The sequence below is a fragment of the Protopterus annectens genome, chromosome 10.part0 (assembly GCF_019279795.1).
Source record: "Protopterus annectens isolate FY-2018-M chromosome 10.part0, PAN1.0, whole genome shotgun sequence".
Taxonomy (NCBI): Eukaryota; Metazoa; Chordata; order Ceratodontiformes; family Protopteridae; genus Protopterus; species Protopterus annectens.
The window spans coordinates 724,900,790-724,919,567 of record NC_056744.1 but is presented as its reverse complement, the minus strand read 5'-3'; the positions used below and the strand labels follow the sequence as shown (position 1 = coordinate 724,919,567).

General features: G+C 42.9%; 1 protein-coding gene across 5 annotated transcripts in view; it reads right to left on the bottom strand.

Annotated features, from left to right (window-relative positions):
• The window catches only part of ATG4C (autophagy related 4C cysteine peptidase), a 1,631,044-nt gene that overhangs the window by 822,988 nt on the left and 789,278 nt on the right, over positions 1–18,778 (bottom strand). For all 5 annotated transcript variants that reach the window (XM_044085551.1, XM_044085548.1, XM_044085549.1 and 2 more), the window contains one exon: positions 7,578–7,661. In XM_044085551.1, the coding sequence (XP_043941486.1) occupies positions 7,578–7,661 (84 nt within the window). The remainder of the gene's footprint in view (positions 1–7,577; positions 7,662–18,778) is intronic.

Sequence of the window (18,778 nt, the reverse complement as noted above, 5' to 3'; positions counted from 1 at the left end):
AATGACAGTGTCTGAGCTTGGTGTGCTAGTACAGTGAAGACTAACCCAACTGTTCTCACCACTTCATTCACTGCACTATGCAGTAGTCTTACAGACAGGCTGTACACAGTGGCAAAAATGGATGCCTAAGAGACTAATCTGATATGTAAGTTCCCATAGTCTTCTCTGCTACAGCATGCTAAACCCTAATTACGAGAGTCAAATAATTCAAGGCATTGGCTGAGAAGTGCCTGATGTATACACACACACTTCCAAATGCTAACCAACTCCCTTGACTCCCTGACAAGTGAGTGAAAGTACAGTTGTGTACACTTATCATAAATGTAGATGTTCAAGTGTATTCACTGTTGCAGTCATTACATTTGGGTAATCTGCTTGCAGGTTGCCCTGAGTCGGCCTGATTAACAAAGTCTTGGGTCCTGCGTCGGTTGCTGTTCCTTCTTCCATGACGTCAGGAGAATAAAACATGCAGCCAACGCCATTACATCAGTTTTTCTTGCCCCAGATGTCAGGTGCCCCCTAATGGGGAGCAAATAAACATAAAAACACAAAGGTATACCTCCAACAAAAAGCAAATACACCAAAAAGGCTTTTAAGCATAGTAAAGGAAAGTAAAGGTATAGCCAGAAGAAGTTAAGGGGCTGGAGGGAGGGTAACCAAGACTGCAACAGTGAATACACTCGAGCATCTACATTTATGGTAAGTGTACACAACTGTACTATGTTCTTCGTGTTCCACTGTTGCAGTCATTACATTTGGGTAGATTCCCAAAGCTATGGTTGGGAGGAGGAGTTTATATAGCATTAGGGCCAGCTATAAGGCCCTGCAAGACAGCAGTGGCAAAGCCAGCTCTGCATTTAGAGAAAACTGGTAAATAATAAAGCTTGGTGAAAGTATGTACAGAACTACAGGTAGCAGCTTCTAGGATGTCCCTGGTAGGAACACCTCTGAGAAAGGCTACAGAAGTAGATGCAGCTCTGGTAATGTGAGATCTGTTCCCCTGGGGGATAGGTTTTTCATGGTGCTTATAGCAGAAATTAATGCAATGGCTTATCCATTTAGAAATGGTTTGTTTTTAAATAGCCTTCCCCTCTTCCCCTGCAGCAAATGCTACCAGCAGTTGTTCAGATTTTCTTCGAGGTTTAGTCCTGTCCAAGTAGAATCTAAGTTGTCTGTGCACATCCAATGCATGCAGAATTCGTTCCCCTTTGTTCTGTGGATTGAGAAAGACGGTTGGCAAATTAATGGAGTGATTAAGAGCTACACTGGATACCACCTTGGGCATGAAGGATGGATTGGTCCTGAGTGACACCCTGTCCGCATGAAAGATGATGAAAGGCTTCACTGCCATAAGGGCCTGTAATTCAGATATCCTTCTAGCTGAAGTGACTGCTAAAAGGAAAGCTGTTTTCCAAGAAAGAAATTTTAAGAATGCAGTAGCAGCTGGCTCGAAAGGAGGTAGAGTGAGTTTCTTCAATACAAAGTTAAGGTCCCAGGCAGGGGTTGGAGCTCTTCTGGGTGGTCTCAAGTTTTTGGCCCCTCTGCAAGGTTCAATATTGGAAGCTGAGGGTGCAGGATCTGGTTCTCCTGCTGAGACAGCAGGGAAGGGGTCTGAGGCAGGTGCCATGGAGATAACTGCGACACACTGCGCAGGAGGGGGTACAAGTGTTGGCACGGCCAGTCTGGAGCAATCAAAATCATCCTTGGTTTGTCCTGTTTGACTTTCAGTAGAACTTTGGAGATCAGAAGCAGTGGGGAGAACGCATAGACTGATAGGTTTTTCCAGCTGAATGACTGAGCATCCACTTTCCAGGCTTGTTTGTGGGGAGTGCTTGTGCAAAACTTGTCAAATTGGTAGTTCTGGGGGGAGGCAAATAGGTCTGTGTCTGGGCTCCCCCATTCGCTTGTCAACATGTTGAAAATCCTTGGTTCCAGTTTCCACTCGTATGGGTCCATGAGGTTTCTGCTTAGTCCGTCTACCAGTGTATTTAATTTTCCTGGCAGGAATTGAGCTCTTAGGTGCACTTGGTAGCTCAAGGCTGTGTTCCACAATGCCATGGCTAGTCTGCAGAGGGGGTAGGAATGTGTACCCCTCTGCTTGTTTATGTACCACATAACCATGGTGTTGTCCGTCTTTACCATTAAGTGTCCTGGAAGAATGTAGTCCTTGAAGGCTGTCAGAGCATTCTGTACAGCTAACATTTCTTTTTGATTGATATGTAGATGCATTTGACTTGGATTCCATTTGCCCTGAATGCACTTCCAATGCAATGCAATGCCAGGTGAGTCCCCCATGCATAGTCTGATGCATCTGCTGTTAGGGTTTGGGCAGCAGGGGATAGTGTGAATGGTAGTCCCTTGTTTTGGTGGCAGGCCTCTGCCCACCAGAGGAACTCTAGGCGTAGGCAAGGTAATGACAGGAATCATTGCTTCTAGGCTGTGAGAATGTTGACTCCATAGGCTTTTTATTTACCACTGTAGTTTCCTCATATGCAGTCTTGCATATGGAATTAGAAGAATGCAAGAGGCCATGAACACCAAGGCTTGCAGTATTTGTCTTGCAGATAGCAGGGTTTTTGTGGCCACTTGTTTGAAATAGGTTATCAAATGAATTTGCTTTTTTGGCGTGAGGTAAGCCATCTGGGAAGTTGTATTCAAGCTTGCTCCCAGGAATGTAATTTGTTGACAGGGTACCAGTTGTGATTTCTTTTCGTTTATGGTGTACCCCAGACAAGTTAGAACCTTTTTACAAATGCCACATGATTCAAAAGTATGCCCTGGCTTTCTGCCTGAATTAGACAATCGTCCAGGTATGGGTATATTTGAACACTTCTTTGCCTGCAAAATGCAATAACTGGAGCCAGGCACTTTGTGAATACCCTGGGCGCAGTAGACAAGCCAAAGGGCAGTGCAGAGAACTGATAATGTGTGTAGCCTGCTTTAAAGCATAGGTATCTTCTGCAAGATTCCCTGACTGGGATGTGCAGGTATGCTTCTTTTAAATCTAGTGCTGCCAATCAGGCATCTTTGCCTAGCATAGGAAGTAATTGGTGAAGAGTCAGCATCTTGAATTTTGGAATCTCCAGAAAGGTGTTTAGAGTAAACAGATCCAGGATTGGACGCCATGATTTGTCTTTTCTGGGTACCAGGAAAAGTCTGGAGTAGAAACCTTGTCCCTTTTCCTCTTCTGGTACCAGCTGAAAAGCCCCCACGCTTAAGAGAGAAAGTACTTGTTTTTGAGCCTCTGCCCACTGATTTGGTGGCAGGTCTGGCCATCCACTTGGTGTTGGCAACGTGCGGAAATGAAATCTGTATCCCTGGAACACTATATTTAAAACCCATTTGTCCTGGGTTATGAGTTCCCAGTTCTTTGCATGAAGAGCAACCCCCCCCCCCCCAAAGGGGCGGTCAGAAGATAAGTGCTTGGAAATTTTAAAAGGAAGTCATTGAGACAGTTTACCATAGGGGGTGTCTTGTTAATCCCAGATTTGGAAGTTGAGGCACCCCACTGCTTAGTTCTGAGAGTCCCCTGGGACTGAAACCTGGGGTTTTTGCTGTGTCTGGGTTTGGCTTGAGAAGACCTGGAAGGGGCTGGAAAGGACCAATTCTTAGTAGGCCAGTGCCTACTAAATCTAAGAGGTTGCACTTTTAAAAAATCTTTAACAGTTTGCATAGATTTAGCTTTATTTTCCATCTTTTTAAGAACTTCTTCAGCCTTGTTGCCAAACAGGCGGTCCTGATTTAAAGGAGCATCCAACAATTTAGCTTTAACATGATCAGGCAAAGATTGCTCCTTAAGCCAAGCATACCTTCTAAGCACAGTCCCAGTAACAGCAACCCTGCAAGAGGCGTCTAAAGAATCAAAACCACATTGCAAAGTATGTTTTCAACTTGTTCAGCAGAATGCATTAAGTCCTGTAAATCTTTATTTTCCACACAGTCAGTAATCATCATCATTTTCTGTTTAAGCAGTCCAATGACATGTTGCTGATATTTTAACATATGAAATTGGCAGTTTAAAGCTCTGATTGCCAAGGTTGCTGAAGTATAAACCTTTTTACCTCATCTATCCATCGCCCTGGAGTCTCTATCTGAAGGGGTAGGATTATTAGCAGTAGAAGCCTTAATGCCCTTGGGCCTCTGAGAAATAGTCTCTGGATCTGCAATAGGATTTTTGAAAAGGAACTTGGGGGACTCAGGAACCCTGTAGTATCTGTCTGGTTTACTAGGAGCAGGAGGCAGGGAATCAGGGGCCAAACTGGATTCTGAGAAAACATCATCAACAATGTACAGGAGGAATAGCCAAAGGCCTATGCTGAGGTAGAAGAAGGAAATTCCTAAGACTCTTTTTTGAATCAGAAGATTCCTGGCTTTCCCAGTGAAAATGCTCCCTTAAAGTATGTAAGGTTTCCCCAAAAGAGAAATCCTCAGGAGGGGAAGCAGAGGGAATAAAATCCTCTGCATCAGAATCCTCATAAGTAGGTAAGGACAAATCCAGATCATCAGAAGAGTCAGAAGACACAGAATCCTGATCAGAAGATTCATAATCAAGCTCAGCCCTAGGCCTCTTGGGGGGGGGGGGGGTTGACTACCCCTGATTAGAGTTATTAGATCTTCAGCCATTTTTATCATTTGTTTTTTAGGCATAGGGACCTGAGCATGTGGCCTGAGCATCTGTTTTTTAGACATGGATCGAGATTTAGGCCTTAATAATGAAGGAGGCATTGATTTAATATGCAAGTCCATAGGCCGGAATACACCCTCAGAAGCCAGTGCCTGCACAGCAGCTCTGGACCCATCCAAGGCAGAGACATCCACAGGTTCCATAGTTGAAGTATTTCCCGTCATACCGTACTCCAAATGGGTCTCAGTAGAGGCCTGTGAATCAGAAGTAGCAGGTATCAGGAGCTGTGAAAGCACCTCACTGAGTACCGGCGAACTGGCGACTGGCTTAGGAGAAGTGCCGTCGGCAGTTTTAGACCTCGGCGGCCTGTCTCTGTCTTTATCTTTGCGTTTTTTCAGAATCCCGGTAGTCGGATGGCTAACAGACAACATTTCTGGATAATTAAACTGAGAACCAAAATATTTAGAGGCAAAAATATACCTAAGACGGATAGTGCGCTGATTAAATAAAGCATAAAACCGACAGCAAGGTACATCATGGTCAGGGTCTAGGCAAGTAATACAGTACGAATGAAAATCTTTATGAGGTATTTGCTTTCCACAAATAATGCAATTATTAACTTTTACTGACATCGGTAAGGAACAAGAAAAAGTTTCCCCAATGAGGTACTTAGCTTTAAGTTAAAGACTTTGTTTCTGAAACTCGAAAATGAAAATTTCAGGAGTCGTCCGACCGGCACTTGCGATCTGCTTCTGCTTCGGACACCGCACGGCAAGAAAGACTGATGTAATGTTGTCGGCTACATGTTTTATACCCCTGACAACCTGACATCATGGAAAAAGGGACAGCAACCGACGCAGGACCCAAGACTTTGTTAATCAGGCCAACTGAGGGCAACCTGCAAGCAGATTACCCAAATGTAATGACTGCAACAGTGAAACATGAAGAACATCTGTGGGACTCCATAAAGGATTCTTTCCCGAGGATGGCAGCCACTACAACTGAATCTGCTAAATGGGTCTTACTCCAGCATCCCTGAACCTTGGGGGGGGGGTGAAAGATCCTGTCTGGACTCCTAGGGATAGATGCCACCACATCTATCTCTTGCCAAGACACCTACACATTCAGTGAAACTGTAAATCAGGAAGGGCCACTACCCAGGAGGTTAATGAGGTAGAAGAAAAAAATTGCAAGATCTCCTCCTCATCTAGGGAGACTGGTTCAGTTAGCCATGAACCCCAATGTCTGACCAGCTCAATGATTTCCTTAAACTTGTGGTTATGAGGAGTACTGGGGAAGCTTCCCCTTCTAGGTCAGTATATACAATGGTGAATGAAGATAAAGATGGCACTGAATCCTCAAAGATATTTGTCTTACTTCTGGATTGCCTCTCAATCACATCCTAATACTGTCTTATAAGTACCAAGACAGGCAGCACTGAAGAATCCAGAAGGCTTCTTGAAGTCAGTACGAAAGTACTCAACATTGTGGGAGCCATGCCAGCTCTTGGCATCAAGGCCTACATAAGTGTTGAGTATGGCTTCAGTACTAAGGAAAACACAAGTGTTTTCAACAATGACAATGGTCCCAAGGAAATCACCGTCAGTATTATATCAGATCCATCAACATTGATGGCAAGGGTCCTATGAAACTTCAGCACCAAAAGGCTTTGAGTCAAAGTTACTGATGCAGAAAAGCATATCATTGCCAATGTTAAGGATGGAACTGGCACTGATCAGAGAACTGGTGGAAGTAAAAATGTCTCTGGAATACCCAGTGCAAAAATGAGGCCCATTAACATAAAACAAAGCTCATCTCCGACCACATTCAAGCGTAACTTGGATAAATGGATGGGGAAATAGGAAATCTACCCAGGATTTCCCCTGTTCAATTAATGGACACAGGCAGCTCCTAAATGCTTTATCCCAATGCATGAATCTAAACTCCAATGGAACTAGTTAATTTTAAACACCAAATGGGATAACTGTCTAGGCTTAAAATGGCCCACAAGGACAGTTAGCCTAGTACTAGCCTATGAACAAAAATTTTGTATTTAGTTGCCAAAGTGGTAAGTGTTTTTGTGACATATTCAACATGTAAGTCTAGTGTTGGGATTAATGCAGATCCAGACAATCCCAAGGTTTGACTCTTGTCTATCACTACTCTAGTAACAAAATAAGGTTAATTTCTCACTGGAAAGGAACATCTCTCAACCCCTTAATGAGGATGTTACAATGGGTAGAACCCAAGAATGTGAAGAGAATTCCCAGAAGATGTGATGATCAACACTGATGGGGAGAACACTTTTTCTTTCTTTCTTTTTTTTTTTTTAATTCCTTCCTTCACAATATGACATACAAGTCTACTGAACTGCTAGTTTTTGGAGCTCAACAAAATCACCTTTAAAACAAACAACTTGAACTGCAGTGGGAAAAAAAAATGAACTAGCGTATACCAACATTATGCCTTGTACAGGAGTTACAACAAATTGCTCAGCTGAGTTTTGCTGATTTACAAAACAGATCATACAAATAATGTCAGAAACTTTGTTCTGCTGTAAAGAAAATAAAAAAAACTACACCAACAGCTATCTAAATAGCCTTATTGTTAAGAAAAGTGGGAATCGATCATAAAAACACAATATGTTCTGTCATGCTCCCTTCAGCTATTCCACATGCCTTATCACATCAATTTCCTTTCTAAGATGTTCTCCCATGTAGAGTTCTTAATAATCTAACAGATGCACTGCAATACACATCCTATACTAAGGCATTGGCATATTCCTGCAGTGTTTAGCAGCTGCAAGTAGTGAAATAACCTATGACAAGAAAAATTAACAGAACAGTTGCATATCACAGACCAAACAAGACATAACTACTTGATATTTTAAATCATTTATGCAAGTAAGACTGATATTTTGAATTCCCATGACAGCACTAAAATTTACACTTACCTTCAGCCTTCAAATGGTAGCATTTTCCTAGAAGAAATACAGGTGAGCTTCTACTGAAGTAGGTCTTTGTTTTCAATACCCAACCTACAAAAATTAAAAACAGACAAAGATCTTTTTATTCAAACTACAGAACAGCAACAGGATGACTATTCATAAATATTTTCTGAGGACTGGGTGAGACAAAGGGATGTCTTGTTGAGCTTATTAAACAGCACAGTAGTTCACAAATACGCTAACATCACTGATCTTTTTCATGGATAACCATTAGGCAGTTACTTCACTTTAAAAAGTTTTTTTAACTTGTAATTATTAAAAACAGATAGTCACAAAAGATCTCTTTATTACTACAGGATGAAATAATGTAAAAAAAAAAAAAAAAAAAAAAGGCTGGCAAACACCACTGCTATGCAGTAGCCAACATATTCAAAAGCAACTTTCTTGGGAGGCAAACATACGACAACCCACATGGAAAATACATAAGGCCTACTGAAAAGGTTATAGATTTGAAAGGTACTTTTAGATATCTTTTATGCATCTTCACTATTCTTTATGCCTCAGCAAGTCCGCATTTTTGTCAGTCTTTAAAAAGCTTCTGAAGTAGTGAAGAGACAAAACCTGGGACAGCAACACCAAACAGCCACATGTCTCCCAGGAAAGCTGTCATCACAGACACACACTGTTTTATCCTCTCCAACTAGTTTTGTTTCAATACCATGGAAAAAGGGGCAAGAAAATAATAGGAAGGGAGTAAAGGACACTACAACACATAAAGAGAAGACACAATGTTAAATCAGAAAAGAAGAAAGAATTGTGATTTGTAACAAAAAGGAGTAAGGGTCCTGATGTCGGGACAACTTGATCCAGAAGAGCTTGATTTACACAGAATGAAAACACTAAACAGGAAAAAGAGAAAAGGGAATCAGTGTCCTAAACACTTAGCCATATTTTGTAAGACCGTGCCTTTTTTGTAGTTGCTTATTTCTGCCTCTGGATCATGAAATTACAACCAGTAATATGTTTCTGAGAAGGAAGTCGACAGAAGCTCTTCATTACAGTGATTGTGCAAAATGAAATCTGTAGCAATACGATTCTCCTTTTGGTCTGAGTGTGTTGTTAAAGACCTGTGTGACGTGGAATTTTTTTATATCTCAGATAATGCCAAAACAAAGATAAGTTTGCTGTTATTTTGCTACAGATGGTTCTCAGTTTTTCTGGGGATCTCTCTAGCTGGATACTAAGCACATCTGCTATGGGATGCTTGTTCTCATTTCATATTTATTAGATACCTACTCCTTAGTTTTATAGAAAGTAGCTACATTTGCCACGTGTCATAAGACAATTAAAAAACAGTGTTGTGCCTTCAGGTAATGGAGTCATGCTTGCTGGTACAAGAGCACATATGTGAGTTATTGTGTAAGTAGCAGCCAGTATGTTAAAACACTTTTACACTTTCAGGTGAAATGTACATGTTTCCATGCAATGCCTTAGTAAAAGAAGTCATGCACATGTCTTTCTACAGACCTCAGACAGATAAGGCAAAGACAGTAATTGGGAGTCTATGTGCCTCCTCTTTATGACAATTTAATAAAAATGTAAAAATGCTTGTGACTATTAACTGCAGTATTAGTGCCCTTGTTTTCAATAAAAAGGGCACTATGAGTAGCTAGAAAAAATGAGATACAAGCCCCACCGAATAAAAAAGATAGGTTTGTTTGTTTGTTTTCACCTACTACTAGCATTACGGAGGGTGAGTCATTAATAAAAAATATGGTACTCAGCAAGAGTATAGCCAGATCTAGCCCTAAGCTACCTAACCAGCTGCCTACAGCCCAGTGCTACGGGGGAAGTTCCCATCAATGCTACCAGTCTCTCATGCCAACATTATGTTTTTCTTGCTGATGTGTAGGTTACTTAAGCAATAACCCACACCTGGGTGTGGGCAATGTTGGATTTACCCACAGTTTGTGTGGTCTGGTCACGAGGGGAGAAGCCCGAGTGGCCAAACAAAGACAATCATGGGTAAATCCAGCATTACCCACACCCAGATGTGGGTTATTGCTATTATACAATGACATTATTTAAGAAAAAATATACTTACTTTTTTTAAATAATGGCATTGCATAATGCCTCCTTGCTGCCCATCCACAGCTGTCCAGTATTCTGCAGCAGTTCTGATATAGTGCGCATGCGTATGGTTACGCAGTACATTTTTATTTACTTATTTATTTAAATTTGTTGACCGGGAGTGTCCGACTGGACGTAGGTCCATTTTCAGTGGAGGCCCGGGGAGAAAAGCTCCACAGTTAAAATAAACAGTATTTACATTGGATTACATAGTGATTAACAACTTACATAGCAATTACTTACAACATATTTACAGATGAAGAACATAGTACATCAGTAGACAACTAGAATCTTTATCTGTGAAGTGCATACCAGACATTAACAAATGTTACAAGAAGAAGAAGTTCGTGCTGTATAATAAGTACTGGCTTATGAGCATCTGAGCTTGCTATAATCAAGGTAGTTAGTGGAGTCGAAAGAAAGGTAGTGGTTGGATGGGGTGGATGATATTAGAGTGGGAGTTGCAAGGGCATAGCCAGCATGTTTTTAGTTGCGCTTTTAGTAAAGTTTTGAAGTGGGTGCATGACGGTATGGAGGTAATTGTGGGTGGGAGTGAGTTCCATAATTTGGCTATGGCGCAAGAGGATAGTGCTTCACCAGCAGAGTTATTGGCTTTAGTGATCTGCAAGTGATTTTTGCTGCTGGATCTTAGTGGTCTGGTGGTGCGATAGGGTTGGAGTAGATTCTGGAGGGATGGGACATTTAGTGGATGGTTTACTAGTTTGTGGGCGAGTGAGAGTTGATACCACTGAAGGAGGTGAGGGAGTTCAAGCCAGCCCAGTTCAGCAAGTGAGAGACAGTGGTGACTACGGTAGGATGCCCCTGTGGCGAATTTGGCGATTTTGTTGTAGCAGGTCTCTAGCTTGTTTAGATCACATTGCCTTAGGTTGGTACATATTGGGGAGGCATAAAGTAGGGCGGAGATAAAGTGGGAATTTGCTATTGAAATCTTTGCTGCTTTGGTGAGAAATTGCTTATTTCTGTATAACGCTCCTAGTTTTTTGTGGACTTTTTTTATAATCATGGATATGTGACTGTCAAATTTTAGTTTATTGTCTATTTCCACTCCTAGCAATTTGGTGTGTTCAGTTGGGTATATAGTGGTGTTGTCTTTTGCCGTGATGTTAAAGTGAGAGTTGTTTTGAGTATGTTTGGTGGGTTGGAAGATGAGTAGTTTAGTTTTGTTTGGGTTGAGTATTAATCGGGCATCGGATAACCATGTTTCAACAGAGGAAAAGGCTTCCTGTGTGACTTTTTGCAGTTTTGGTAGGGACTGGGCTGAGCAGATGATGGTCGAGTCATCTGCGTATTGTATGAGTGTGCCATGTTTGGTGGCAGAGGCTAGATTATTGGTGTAAACAGAGAAGAGTAGGGGTCCAAGGATAGATCCTTGGGGAACCCCTATGGAGACAGGTAGTTGGGGAGATATGTCATTCTGCCATACAACGGATTGTTGGCGGTCAGACAGGTAACTCTGAAACCAGTTGGTGACCGATTGTTCGAAGGATAGGTTATTGAGGACAGAGATAAGTTGTTTGTGTGGGACCATGTCAAATGCTTTAGATAGGTCTAGGAAAGTAGCAGAGGAGAGATAGCCATTCTTTTTATGCTGAAGGATAGTGTTAGTAAAGGAGAGTAAGGCAGTGGTGGTGCTATGGTTTGGTCAGAAACCATGCTGAGTACTGGAAAGGAGGTTGTTAGTAAGGAGGTAGTCTGAGACCTGACAGTGTATGCATCTCTCTAGTATTTTGGAGAGTGCCGAGCTGTGTGTGGAAGCAACGAAGAAAGGAAGATCACCGTTGCTTTTTTTAAAGCTGTCTCACTATGTTAAACGAGTTTAACATAGCGAGACAGCTTTAAAAAAAGCAACGGAAAAAGGAAGATCTCCGTTGCTTTTTTTTAAGCTATCTCAGTATGTTAAACTCGTTTAACATAGTGAGATAACAGCAACGGAGCTCTTCCGTGCTCCATTGCTGTCCAACACACAAAAAAAAAAAAGACTTAAACTAATGGAAAAAGTCTGGGCGACCAGACCTATTTCCATTAGTATAAGTCTGATTTACAATGGGCACGCTGACCAATCAGCGTGCACGTTTTGGAATATTAATGGAGGGTCGTTGCATAATAAAGCATAATCAAGGTCTCCAAGTTCCATGGCTATGTATCAGTTAACAAAAGCAATGCTCTCACCAGTCCAGTAGAACAACATAAAATTTACTATCAATTTCCTGTTGCCTGTCATGTGTTGGGTTAACCTGCTGTTACCTGCGTAAACTTGTACTGCATTAAGTTTCTTTGTACTCTTTCACATATGGGCAAAGAGAAGAAGAAGCAGTGCAGACCTCTGATCACACACACGTGAATATTCCATTATTTTTTCTTTTTAATTGAAGATCCTCAGCTAGATATGTAAAGAGGGATAGAAATGCTCTACTTTTTTTGATTACAGTGCTTCAAATACCTCTTCTTCGACACTGCAATACAGCAGTTTTTCTTTTTTTTAAAGGTACTGCATAGTGTTTAAGAGTCCATTGCCATGACTGTGTGGGTATAGAAAGTAACTGTGTAATGTATTTCTGTGCGCATGTGCAACTGTATGCATATTTGCATCTCTGTACATTGTATGTGACAACAGGTCTGCATTTCAACTGTCCCCAATTTTGCAAAACATTTATTATTTTACCCTGTCATTAAATTCTACATTTTGTAAATCTCTGGAGATTACAATTAGCCAATAATGCCAGTTTTTTTTTTTTTGTTTTCTTTAATAAACTCTTGGTGTGCAAGTTCTGGTGTAGCAGTTATTTTTATTGTCTTCAGTTTCTGCACTGCTCTGCACCCTTAAGCCATTCTTTTTAGTACTTACAAACCAGCTAAAAGCCCATTCATCGAATGTTCACTTCTGCAAATGTTTTCCTAAGGGAAGGCTGTCAGTTGGCCAGCATTAGGAAGTTTGCCCTTTTTGTCCACTGTAGTGCGATCTCAGAGTTGGTATATATAAGTGGGGGTGCAGCCCCTACCTTGATGAGTTTGAAATAATGTAGTTTGTGTTATGGTAGGTGTGGGGGAGAAGTAATTCCCTTGCCTTAGAAAAACATTCGCTGAAGTGAACGTTCGATGAACCTCAGTTCACTGGTTTGTGTTCGATGAACAGCCATTCGCTGGAATTAGTTTTCAATGAATTAATACAGACCCAATACAATATCTGTTGTTCTGTTAACTTTCTAAGTAGATTACAGTTGCCTAGCACTTGTCACTGAGGATTAAGGCTTTCAGCTGCTAACAAAGGACTTTCTCTAGTTAAAAGTGCAGGTTTGATTCCTTCCACCCCCATTTGCTTATTACATGATGCATTTAATCAGACAGAACTTCTGGGTTACCCTTCAAAAGGGACATTTTGCACAGCGAGTTTACCTGGTTAGCAAATCAATAAAAAAAATTTATATATTGTCTTTGCCCTTCCATTATTTTTGGCTTTGTCCAAAATTCTTGATCAAAGAAACTGGTAAGTATTTTGATCTGTTCCTCATAAAAATCTGACTTTTGGCCAAACTGTTGCATAGTGCAGTCACTAAATAATAGCAGGTATGTAAGTTTCAGATTTTGTATCCTTCAGAAAATACTTGCTAATGCAGAGCTTATTATTCTAGCACTATAAGAAAAAGATTTAAAATCATCCTCTTATTTTGGATCACTGTCTCTGACTCTTGAGCTCAGAGGTTGAGAGAGGGGGTTGCTATAGGTTACACTATATGATAATTACAGCAGCAAGCTGAGCTATTTATTTTTGCACTTTGTCGTTCTGACAGCAGTGAGCTAGAATACATTTCTTGACTATTATTTATGTATTTATTCATTCATTAATTAATCTAACCTTAAGCAGATACTGGATGTGTGCACAGCCATATAAGTGGCTGTAATCAATGGTCCTGTGTATGTGCATGTATCTGCAAAGGGCATAGTTCTCATCTGTCTCCTATTTGCCATACATTTGTGGACTGTTTCTCATAAAATTTGTATGTGTGTGGGGGTGGGGTTGGGAAACTGCTGTGGATTACTGTCTCTAAATAATGAAAAAAAATAAGTTATGTACCTACCATAACATTCCATGTTTGTTGTCCTTCATCTCGCCTTCCTTCTTGGCTGGTTGGGTTCAGAGCCGATCCTCGGCTCCGACTTGGCCGATATACAATAGCTTGAGAGCTTTTACTGGCGCAAGGCTACCCCTTATCCCAACATGCCTAGCAGCAACTACCCAGATCCCGTTTGTAATAGCCCACACTAGATATATGTAGTAAGAAAAAAATATTTTTTTACTAAGCTCTTACACCAAGGTAGGAAGGAAGGAAAAAAGGACAAAGTATGGTTAACCAAACTGGTATGTGAGCAGGAAACTCAGCCAGTGTAACCAATAAAGAACTCCTCTCAAACCTCCAGGAAGGGGGAAGGAGGGGGGGGGCCAAGAAGGAAGGCGAGATGAAAGACAACAAACATGGAACGTTATATGGTAGGTACATAACTTTTTTATGTTATGTTGTCCCATCTAGCCTTCATTCTTGCTGGTTAGGACCGCATCCCCAGCACATGGTTCTCGGGTGGTTCACTGGAACAAACTCTTCAGGACCGTGGAACCACAGGATGCCCTATTCCGAGAGACCACATCCACTTTGTAATTTGAGATAAAGGTATGAGGATTTGCCCATGGCGCTGCTGCACAGATTGAATCTAAGGGCAATTTAGCTTGGAAGGCAACAGAGGTGGCTAAGACCCTGGTTGAATGTCCTCTGGGTCTTCCTGGAAGCGTCTTTTTAAGCAAACCATATGAATAAGTAACTGTGTCTGACAGCCATTTTGATAAAGTCACTTTAGAAACTGGATAGCCTTGCTTATTGTCAGCAAAGGATATGAACAATTGGTCTGATTTTCTGAGATCTTTGATTCTGTGTAAATAAAAACGTAATTGTCTATGAACATCCAATTGGTGTAATCTATACTCTGCCTTGTTGCCATAATTTAGGAAGAACACAGGAAGCTCAATGGACTGATTTAAGTTATACTCAGAACAAACCTTTGGCAGGAAGGAAGGATTGGTCCTTAGAGAGAGACTATCTTTGTGAAAAATGAGATACGGCTGGCAAATAGACAAAGCATGTAGTTCAGAAACCCATCTAGCTGAGGTTATAGCAACCAGGAAGAGGGTTTTCCATGACAGAAACTTCAAGGGGCAAGATGCTGCTAATTCAAAAGGAGGCAGAACCACTGAAGCTGAAACCAAGTTTAGGTCCCAGGGGACGGGAGGTTCTCTTACCGGGGGCCGTAAAAGTGTTGTACCTCATACGAATGCTCTGCACAACTTTTTATTTATTTATTTGCAGTTGGTTTACCAGGATAGTCCATTGGGTCAAGATGAACCCATTTTCAATGGAGTCCTGGGGAGAAAAGCTCCAGACATTTTAGGTTACAATAGGTTCTTAGACATGTTTAGACAATGTAAAAAAAATTGAGTAGACAATACAGATAATATGAGACATAATGTTAGAGCCCAAGTCTCCTACATGAAAATTGGAGATGGCAGCCAGTTGGACCCTGATAATAGCTGCAGCTGCCCCTTTTTCTAAGGTTTCGGCTAGAAAGTTAAGAATCTTGTGAACAGGAGCCGTAAAAGGAACAATGTTATTACTTTTGGCCCAGTAAGAGAACCGCTTCCATTTGCTAGTGTAAACCCTCCTAGTGGTGGGCTTGTGGGAGGACACTAGGATGTGCTGCACAGCAGGGGAAATGTTTGGGAGCCTGGCTAAGACCGAAAGTGGAGTAACCAAGCAGTCAGCTTGAGAGTTTTTAGGGATGGGTGAAGCCCGCCTGACTGATGCGTCAGGAGGTCCGGAACTGGGTCCAGTATCCAAGGCTCCAGTTGGAGGCGATGGCGAAGAAACGGAAACCACATCTGACGAGGCCAGTAAGGAACAATGAGGATTAGTTTGCAACCCAACGATTTTGCTTTCTGAAGTACCTCTGGAATGAGAGGGAAGGGTGGAAAAGCATACAGAAGTCCCGGAGGCCAATCGTGAACAAGTGCATCCCTGGGTGACTGTCCCAGAGGGGGAACTAGGGAAAAGTAGCTGCTGGATTTGTTGTTTAGGGGAGTGGCAAAAAGATCGCAGCATGGGTGGTTCCATTTGCTGAAAATCAAGTCTGTAACTTCTTGCTTCAGGGACCACACGTGAGGCATGAGGATAGCCCTGCTGAGCCTGTCTGCTATCACGTTGGATTTTCCAGGAATGTGCATTGCAATCAGCAAACATTGGGAAGACATCACCCATTGCCATACTCAAAGTGCCTCCCGACACAAGGGGTAACATCTGGTTCCGCCCTGCTTGTTGATGTACCGTACCACTGACATATTGTCTGTCTGGATTGCAATGGTCCTTGTTGGTAGAGAGTCTTGAAGTGCTTGCAACACCAGAAGCACCTCTCTCATCTCTAGTACACTGATGTGCAAATGGTACTCGTGAGGGTGCCATGTTCCTTGGACAGTCCGTCCCAGATAATGCCCCCCCACCCTATCTGGGAAGCATCTGTTGTCACTGTGACTATCGGATGTGGGTCTAGAAAGGGTCTGCCCAGAGTAACCTGGGGGGAGACCAGCCACCAGAGTAGGTCCTTTCTGCAAGATTCTGTGATCAAGATCATGTGTGACATTGGCAATTCCTGGAAAGACCACTGCACGAAAAGAAGCCACTGTAGAATCCACATGTGGAAGCGTGCTAAGCGGAACTAGTGTAATGGCTGCAGCCATTGAGTCCAGTACTTGCAAAACTTGTCTTGCCTGAACTCTCGTCTTGTTTATGAGAAAGGAAACTTGTTGACGAATGGTTGACACCCTGTCTAGAGGCAGTTTTGCTATCATGCGCCTTCTATCTAAGTCTGCCCCTATAAAGTTAATAGGCTGACAAGGCAACAAGGCAGATTTTTCATAGTTTATTGTGATGCCTAACTGGGAACAAGTTTGGATTGTGCAGTCCCGTGCCTTCATTAGTTGATGTTCGGTGGTAGCAGTGAGGAGCCAGTGGTCTAGATATAGAAACACCTGGAATCCTAGACTCCTCAGGTGAGCCGTGAAATACACTTGGCAAACACCATGGGGGCTGTGGTGAGACCAAAGGGCAGGGCCTTGAAATGATAATGACTGGCTCCCAGCCAGAAGCATAGGAATCTCCTGGATTGCCTGTCCATTTTTATATGGTAGTGTGCATCCTGGAGATCTATGGAGCACATCCAATTGTCCTGACCCAAAAAAGGAAAAATGGACGGCAGTGTCACCATCCGGAACTTTGTCATTTTTACCGATTGGTTTAGCTTGCTGAGATCCAAGATTGGTCTTCAGTCCCCTGTCTTTTTTGGAACTAAAAAGAACCTTGAGTAAGTTCCAGATCCAATTTGATCTGCAGGGACTTCCTGGATGGCTCTTTTTTCTAGCAATCTTTGAAGCTCTACGATTGCATGATTCTAAAGATTGGGTGGAACATCTGGGACAGAACGTTTGTCTTTTGAGGGGGGCTGAGAAAAGGGAATTTTGTAACCCCTGGATATTATCGACAGTACCCATGTTTCTCTCGTGATAGATTGCCAGGCTGCTGGGTAAAGTGATAGTCTACCCCCAACGGCCTCCAGAGGTGGACAGCCAGACCTCCCTTCAGGAGTGCTGGAAGGGCCTAGCATAGAACGTATCTCTGTCACCCTGCTGTTGCGGACCCCCTCTGCCGCGAGGGTGGCATCTTCCCTTGTTGTTTCCCCCTCTGCCCCTAGGGGAAAAGTCACCACTTGTGTCAGGCGAAGATCCCTGGGATTTTCGGAACCACATTTTTCCACTCTTCTGACCCTTAGGATAGAGCCTAGAGTCTCTTTTACCTGAGGCCCAAACAAGGATGAGCCATCAAAGGGGGTGCTGGTAAATGAAGACTTAAAGGGTTCCGCAAATTAACAAAGGTGCATCCAGGAGTGTCTGCGTAAAGCTACTCCAGTACCTGCTGCCCTACTCGCTCCATCTGCCGCATAAGAAATGAGCCTCATGGAGGAGTTCACCATGGAGGTCAAGGTCGCAAGCTGGGAAGCTGCCCTGTTCACAACTCCCTCAGCTGTAGGATCTTGCAGGGTATCTCCTAGCTCCTACAGGAGATCTCACTGAAGTCATGTGAAATGTGACAAGTAATTCAGTGATCTGAGAGTAAAGGTCGCTGAAGAAAACATACGCGTCCCATTCCTGTCCATAGTACAAGACTCTTCGTTCGGCGGATGGACATATGAAGAAGTTTCCTCAAGTTCCTTCTTGGTGGCTGCTGCCAGCACCATGACATCAACAGGGACTCCCTTGGTGAGGAAAGACTTATCTTCTGGAGCTGTAATAAATTTGTTAGGTCCCCTCGGAACAGGTTCCATAGTCTCTGGAGCGCTTCATGCCTTTCGACTCACTACAGACAAAAGTGGGTCGAAAGGCAGAGACACCCAAGAGGTGGAGGGTCGGGAATCAAATGCATCCAGGTATATGGACTTGTTCTCAGAAGGGGCTAGGGGCTTCCAGCCACACCTCTAAGGATTTCCAAGATTTCTGAAAAGGAGACATCCTCAGAGGGGGACCGTTCAGACTCATCCAAGTCTGTATCTGAAGTGATAGACACAGGGGAGTCTAGATGCTTCCTCTTACACTTTTTCTACCGAGGGACCTCCTCCAAATGTTCAGGGGAGGTTTTGGAAGAAGTGGGGTCACCCAGTGGGGTGTCCTGGGGCACAGGTTCCCTACACTTGGCAGGAGGAAGGACAAAGGCAGGCACAGGCACCAACGGAGAAAGAGCCAATGGAGCCAAGGGTGGAGCAGTCTCAGGAGACAGCATGCTCCTCATCACCTCGAAGGTGCCATGGTCCTGAGTCAACGGAGCCACCGGCTCCAAAGAGCCCGGAGATCTCCTTTGAACTGGGAGCGAAGGCTCCAAGGCCGATGTAGGATCTGAGCTCACCTGCACCGAAGCACCGAGAGGGAGAGCGAGGTCGGACAAGGGTCCGATGCCACTTCCCCCCTCTGA